Source organism: Miscanthus floridulus, chromosome 2 (genome assembly GCF_019320115.1).
Source record: "Miscanthus floridulus cultivar M001 chromosome 2, ASM1932011v1, whole genome shotgun sequence".
In the NCBI taxonomy this organism is placed as follows: Eukaryota; Viridiplantae; Streptophyta; class Magnoliopsida; order Poales; family Poaceae; genus Miscanthus; species Miscanthus floridulus.
The window spans coordinates 124,249,022-124,256,477 of record NC_089581.1 but is presented as its reverse complement, the minus strand read 5'-3'; the positions used below and the strand labels follow the sequence as shown (position 1 = coordinate 124,256,477).

At 43.1% G+C, this 7,456-nt stretch overlaps 1 protein-coding gene across 1 annotated transcript; it reads right to left on the bottom strand.

The window, feature by feature from the left end:
• Positions 1 to 2,294: 2,294 nt before the first annotated feature.
• Positions 2,295 to 6,771, bottom strand: LOC136539565 (thymidine kinase-like). The gene is made up of 4 exons (XM_066531534.1): positions 6,162 to 6,771; positions 5,129 to 5,273; positions 3,057 to 3,178; positions 2,295 to 2,897 (listed from the first exon to the last, which is right to left on the bottom strand). Exons 1-4 carry the CDS (start codon positions 6,476 to 6,478, stop codon positions 2,636 to 2,638), a joined length of 846 nt encoding a protein of 281 aa, XP_066387631.1. The 5' UTR covers positions 6,479 to 6,771; the 3' UTR covers positions 2,295 to 2,635.
• Positions 6,772 to 7,456: the final 685 nt, after the last annotated feature.

Sequence of the window (7,456 nt, the reverse complement as noted above, 5' to 3'; positions counted from 1 at the left end):
TCGATGGCATGCCGTAGGGGTAGGATGTCGGTGGCGCAGTCGGGATCGGTGCCGTGGGCACCGGCGGCGGAGGCAGTGGTGGTGCGGGAAGCAGCGGCGGCGGAGGCGCCTGGAGCAGGCCGGCCCACGCTGTCTGCATGGAGACCACCGCGTTGGCGATCAGATCAACCTTGGCCCCCAGCGATTCCAACGTCAGGGACTGGGCAGAGGCGGCGGACGCCTCCAACAACTCCGACGACGCAGCGGGCAGCGGCGAAGTGGGCACCGGGATGGAGGAACTCGGAGGAGTAGTCATCATCGAACCAGGCAATGCTGATACCAGGTTGATAGGGCTAGGATCCCTACCGGAGCCGCTACGCAGGTTGTACGGATGCGAGACGGCTGGACGTGGGCGAGGACGGCGCGAGGGCGCCGTGGCTGCAACTGCTGCGAGAGAGAGAAGAGGCGGCTAGGGTTTCACCCGGCTAGGGTTTCTCCCGGCTCCCTGAGGAAGCCGGAAACAATAATATGTTTCTGCTTAATTTCCCAAATAGAGTCTTACAAATATTTATATGTCTCTCTAATAGCGATAATTATAAAATAATCCTCTAGAAATACTATAATTGCGACAATTATATGGGCCATAGCCCTTTGATGGCCGGCTCCCCTCCTAGCCCTTAGCTGGGCTGCGACGGCTGTAGGGGATGCCGGTCATAACAGGAATGTACCTATACTGTTGTGTTGTTTGCTTTTTTTTTTTGTTAATTATCATCGGAGGAAATCTACAGACAAGCTGACCTAAGGTGCTTAATCTGCTAGCAGTTTTGCAGCTAGTAAATGCAAACCATGTAGTGTTGTGCTGTACCTATACTGTCACACACTCACACTTTTCTATAATTCGTGATTTAGAAAGGGATAATATTTTAATGTTAATGTGAAATCACCCATAGAGCACTGTGTTGTGCCTATATTGCCTCACTTTCCTCCTCACTGAGATAGTTGTCATCAGTTATCTTCATTTTTTAATCGACCTATCTGTGTACTATTTTCTGCAGACCTGTTCTCGAAGTTTGAAGATGATAAAGAGAAACTGTAATGTTGTTGTTTTATTAGTAATTTGTACCAAAATTAGATGCAGATGTATGGAAAAAAAACAAATTTTAGATAAAGGTGCTTTGGGGTGGACTGGTTTTGATGGGTTACCTACGTTGCATCTTGCTCTTTTGCTTCTGATCTGGGTGTTAATTTCAAGTTTGATCTTGCTTTTGCTTTGGTCCTCATCGGCTTTCTTTGTCTTCTACGACGCCGCCGCTGCGGCCATCTACGTGCGTTGTAGCGAATGTGTTTTGTTTTGGGCACTGGTTTTCTATATTTCTTGTCCGTCAAGTAGGTGCCTGTAACTGCTGTTTGTCAGCTGGTTATGTGTTGTCATTCGGCTATTTTTTCTTTTTCCTGTCAATTATTTTCTGAAAGATAACAGACGTAAAAATCTTCCAGAAGATAACGACCATAAATATCTTCCAGAAGCTTAGTCCTGTAACGTACATGTGCTGCTTTTTCTTTTCTTTTTTTGGTTGTGGTGTATAATGTTACGTGGCAACTGCTCATTTGTTGAAAATGTGGAAGACAACGAACAGCAAAATCTTCCGGGAGATGTGTAGTCAGTCTACCTCATCCAACTTTTGAAACCATCTGTTCAATTTCGAGTTGTCGACAATCTGCTGTAGTGACGGCCATATCCTTGGAAGCAATCTTCTCGGACCGCCAACTGTCTTGTTGCTGTCCAGTGGCTCCGTGGCTGGCTGAAGAACTGCGCAGTGACGTCCTTCATATGCTGAATCACTGCTTCGTCAACTCCATGGGTTGTTAGCTGCAGAAATGCAATGCACAAGTAGTAACACATATAGGAAGCGTCTCCTGTTAAACGCCAAATCACAAACGCTAGGCAGAGCCAAGCCTGGCTGTCTGTCTGCCTGTCTCTTATGCCGATGACGCTGGATCAAGGAGCCTGGCCATGTCGATGACCGGCAGCTCGTATGTCTTCTCTTCTTGATACGGCACAGTACAGTTGTTATAGATGTGCCGTTTTATAGATCCATCACTTCTGCTTTCCTTTCAAGCACTTACTATGTCGCTATTTTGCTCCTATACGACGTAATACGATCCTGTCTGCCTAGGATGTTTAACAAATATAAAAAAGTCAAACTTTCATGATTAGCTTGTACACTTCTTATTCTTAGAAATATGTGTAGTCCTCGCCAAATAGAAATTCCTAGCATCTGATTGCTTAATAAGCATCACAGTGCCAATGGCATTGGAAAAGCCATATAAATGTTCACATTTAAAATCCAATATGTTCGATATTTACAATCTTCTCAATTGTGCTTTGTGTGATAGCCTCATTTAGCTTCCCTCGCTGGTAGCAGCATCTCAATGTCAATCACCCTGCTCGCCTGAGCTACTTTTCAACCATGAAACAGTGTTTTTCTCTCACAACATTTCAGCATAAGCAAACAGGGTGAATAGCTTTTCAAACTATATATTAGACGGATGCCAGAACTGAGATGCTAGTGTCTTCAACACTCAACAGTAACCAATATCATCATAAATAAATTGCTACACACTGCAAATCTGCATGCAGAAGTCAGGTGTCGACCTATTTCAAGGCTTTCTCCGTCACGGTGGATCTGTCAAGGTCCAATACAATCCTTGTGGCCTCAATAACAATCTGCCCATCCATGTAGTGCTGCCTGCACACAGGCATATACACATCTGCTCCTCCAATTAGTTCAGTCTTGGTTTCCTGTGTCTTCCTCAATGTGAAGAACGCCCGGCGACCACATAGCTCACAGCGTGCGGTTAGCTTCGTGACTGAGTCAGCCAGGGGAACAATATCCAGAACTGAACCGAACTTCTTCCTGCCAATATCACATTCACAAAATCAAATGCTGGCACGATGAGCCATGTCCTCTAAAAGAATAAATGTAATGCTGGCACGATACTCATTCTCAAAAATTATTTTGCATTATATAGCTCAGAGTCAGGTCAAATCAAAAGCTTCAAAACCCAGTGATTACCTTTTGTAGTCACCATCTAGCCCAGCAACAACTACAATTTTTCCATCACGATCTGCAGCTTTGCAGCAGAAATCATAAAGATCATCAAAGAACTGGGCCTCATCAATACCTATAACATCTACCTGCAAAAACCAATTTCAGTGATTTACAAAATGTCTAGAAGAGGACCTATTTCAGTAGCCATGTCATGTGTGCAGTAAGGTCAGCAGAAAATATCTCAACCAGACTTTTGGCTGGGTATCATGGCATTGGTGAGACATCTTTCAGGGGATATCCCACACTGATGGAACAGTGGGGCCATGAGGTTGTTGATAATGTAATAAGTGCAGACAAACAAATCTTAAAGCAGAAAATGCATTTTTCAAGGATTATGAGAGAACAAAGAATCCGTGAACCATTGTTAGCATGATACATGGATCCTGCTTAAGACACTAAACATAACAACTACAGATTTTTTTTATCCAGTCAGATTTTTCCTTTTTTTATTATATCTTTGTCTTTTTCAATATTAATCATTTCAATATAAAAAAGGCTACAATATACAAATAGACATAGCACCATCTAGGGGACCCTCACAACTAAACTAAGAAAGCTTATGGGGTTCCCTAATGGATTATCCAGATTACACATATAACTTAATAACATTAACAAACAAAGAAAACACCTTAATGTTATAGGTCATAAACTTCCCAGGAACATATTGAAAACTACAAATTACTGTGACAAGAAGAGTGCAAGTTTACATGCTAATGAATCACTGCCTCATCATAACTGTGTATCATTTTGGATAACACACAATCACAACATCTCTAAGCGCTAGTTTTATAGCTATATGAAGAAAAACTTGCAAACCAAATACGCTTCTGATAACAAATGAACTAGGCATTAGAGTGGCATCAAGGCGTTACCCAAGGGGCTAGGCAACGACCATTTAAAGCTGTTAGCTTGTCTACAAAGGTGCAAGCTTACATCTGAACTAGGTGCAAAGTTTCTCATAATCTCATGGCATCTTATGCATATGGCTAAAGAGAAAGTTGATCAATGTCTGTCCGAATTTGTGTGGGCACAAGCTTGCAAAATACGCAAAGGCTTAGCTCTTATGGATAGTTTTCAAGTTTCAACAAAGTGGAGGCCACAGAACAATAAAAAAAAAGGGCGTACCCAGTGCAAAGAGCTCCCGCTCTGTGCGGGGTCAGAACAATGATCAGCAAAAATCAGATGAAAGAAATGCTTTCCTTTCCTTTTTTTCCCCGTTTAGGATGATAGATGAGGGTTGAGCAGAGAGAGTAAAAGAACACAAGAAAGTGAGAAGGGGAAAAAAAAGTATGTGTGCCTGTGCGGTTAAGTAAGCCAGAGAAGTGGATTAAGGTTGGAGTAACCGCTGCTGCAGTCTTGCTTTACTTCACAATCTCAACCTATACAACTATTCAATTAACTACTGCTTTTGGGGGCCCTAATCTTTGGGGAGGCCTGTTTACCTGTGCTGTACGTGTTGTACAGGTCTGTAATGTGGTCATGCTTAAGTAAATGATCAGAAGGTTTCAGTTTTAAAGAAACACTACTGAGGCACTACAGCTAGTAGTATGCTCTACTGGGATCAAATCATATTAGACAACCAATAGCAATCGAACAAGGACTGGCAATTGGTTGCACAACGCCTGTAAACCAGTAAGGAAATAATATCATATTTATTAAACATAATTAAATTTATAAAGCTGCAAGCTTAGGTGTTCATCTTGGTGGGTCGCTAAAACTTATCAGGAATCAGGATTGACCCATAATAAGATATTCAAGCTATAGTAGAATAATCACCATATGGTCCTTCATATCTTGCCCTTGTTTTTAATCTGTGAATTACTCCAAATAAATGTGTTCTATACTTCCCCAGCACCACCAGCTGAGTTCACTGTCATGATTCTAAAGATTTCTTTGTTCAAGAAAATAATATTGATGGGCACTAGCAATATAATGCCTGATGCACCAATGTGAACTATTCAAAATATATGCATGGTAGTAGAGTTCATGGATAGGATACCAACATGCAAATTAAGAGAACATGTGTTTGAACAAACCTTATTGTAGGCCTCAATTCCTAATTTGTCATGAAAACTTGACAGTTCTGACAAGGCCCAGCATGCCATCTTTGTACCGTCATGAGTCACAACAGAATCCAATCCATAGCGGTTGTCCTTGTCAGACTTTATTAGTGCCACACTCCTATAATGGCACCGTGAAAAGGTCAGAAATGAAAATTTTTAATCCAAGACATAGAACCAGTCAAGGCAACCAAATTTCAGTTTTCCCATGTGTATGACTATGTGATGTACACCTAAGAATAGAATTACATGTATATGAATTCAACACGACAGCAGTGACCTCACAATATGGTATCGTATCAAACTGTTCTAGAACTGCCCAGAGAATGGTCAAATGAACTGTCTAAATTTCATTTTGTGGATTTGCAGAGAAAGCACCTGAAAATTGGAGACTAAAAAACAACATAGCTTACCCAAGAAGCTCATCTGTTATGGCAGTACTTTGACTCCTTGTTTAGTTGGCGAAATTTTTTGGGAAATGATACTGTAGCACTTTCGTTGTTATTTGGCAATTAGTGTCCAATCATAGTCTAATTAGGCTTAAAAGATTCGTCTCGTAAATTTCATCTAAACTGTGTAATTAGTTTTATTTTTTATTTATATTTAATGCTTCATGCATGCGTCCAAAGATTCGATGTGACAGGGAATCTTGAAAAATTTTGCAAAATTTTGGGAACTAAACACTACCTAGCTGAGTCTATGGAATTTTCTGTACAACAAACAGTAAGATTATGTACCATGTCATCACTGGACAGTGAAGACCAGGACAAAAGACAAATACACTGCTTCCCGAGCAAGATATTGACAAATGTAAGCTCATAAATTGCAGCGATGGCCAGCATTAACTACATTATATATGACACCAAAAAGACCATTTTTTCCTCGTAGCCAAACCTTTTTTGAGCAAAAAAAAAAACCCGGAAGAGAGGTCACTAGCAAGCGGGCCCGCTCTGTCAGCAAGACAAGTAATCACAAGGGAAAGGCACAGCGTCGCCAGCGTTTTCCGTACCTTCCGTTGCCGGCCTCAGCCTGGACCCGGCGGAGGAGCGCAGTGGTCTTGCCGGCGAACATGGGGCCGACGATGACATGGATCTCGCCGGAATGAGCCACCCGGACCTCTGTAGCCGCACCGCCGCCGGCTCGCGACTGGACCGCCGCAGAGACCGACCTCGCCGCGCCAAGCATGTTCCTGGCAGCACGGCCCCGGCGAAAAGGTAGAGAGAGGAGCGGCGGCCGCGATGGGAAAGCGCAGGCGCGGAGGGCGGTGGGGGCGGTGGCGGCAGCGGCAGCGGCGAGCAGCGACCGCATGACGCAGATGGAGCGCATGCTGGCGGGATTTGTAGGGCGGACGGGATGGCGGCGGGGTCGAATAATTATTTGAAATTTTTTGGAGGAGGAAAAATTGGGTAGGTGAGGTCGGACCTGTTCTTCCAATCAACGTGGGGTAGGTGAGCGCTCGCACATGATAGCTTCGATTCGGGGTTTGAAATTTTGGGAGGGAAGTGGAGTGGAGGGAACGGGGATTTGGATTGGGGCAGTGGTTTTTGCTAGGGTTTTTGCCTTTTCGGAGGGAACACAGAAGTGGCGGCACCGCTCGGCCGGAGGTGGACGAAGGGGCCCCGTGCTCTGGCTGCCTATTCTTAGTGGGCTTCATTTTATTTTCCTCGCTTTCCCATTCCACCGGAACATTTCTTGCCCCTTCGGCTATTTTAAATTCTCTTTTTCTTTCGCAGCATTTTTTCCCCTTTCCCCTAGGACGCGTCTTGTTTGAGCAGCCAGATTCTAGTGCAAGCACGAACAATTTAACTCCGGTAGCAAATAATGTAGAGTACGAGAGAAAAGTAAACATTCGATAATTTAATGATGCTAGAAAAAGTATGTACCTTTGTGAAGTGAGAGTATGCTGTTTTCACATATTAGGCCTTGTTTAGTTCCTTCAAAGTTCCAAGTTTTTTCACTCTCTCCATCACATCAATTTTTGGACGCTTGCATGGAGCATTAAATGTAGGTAAAAAAATAACTAATTGCACAGTTTAGTTGGAAATCACGAGATGAATCTTTTGAGCTTAGTTGGTCCACGATTGGACAATATTTACCAAATAAGACGAAAGTGCTACTATTCATCGGGTTGAAATTTTCTTCAATCTAAACAAGGCCTTACTTGCAATTTGTAATTATTTTATAATTACAAAACACTGGGACAGGACTAAACGAAATTGTGAAAGCTATCCTTTTGTTAAAAATTGGATCTTGTTAAGGTGCCGTTTGGCACGGCTCTAGCCAGCTCCGGCTCCCGCCTGCCAT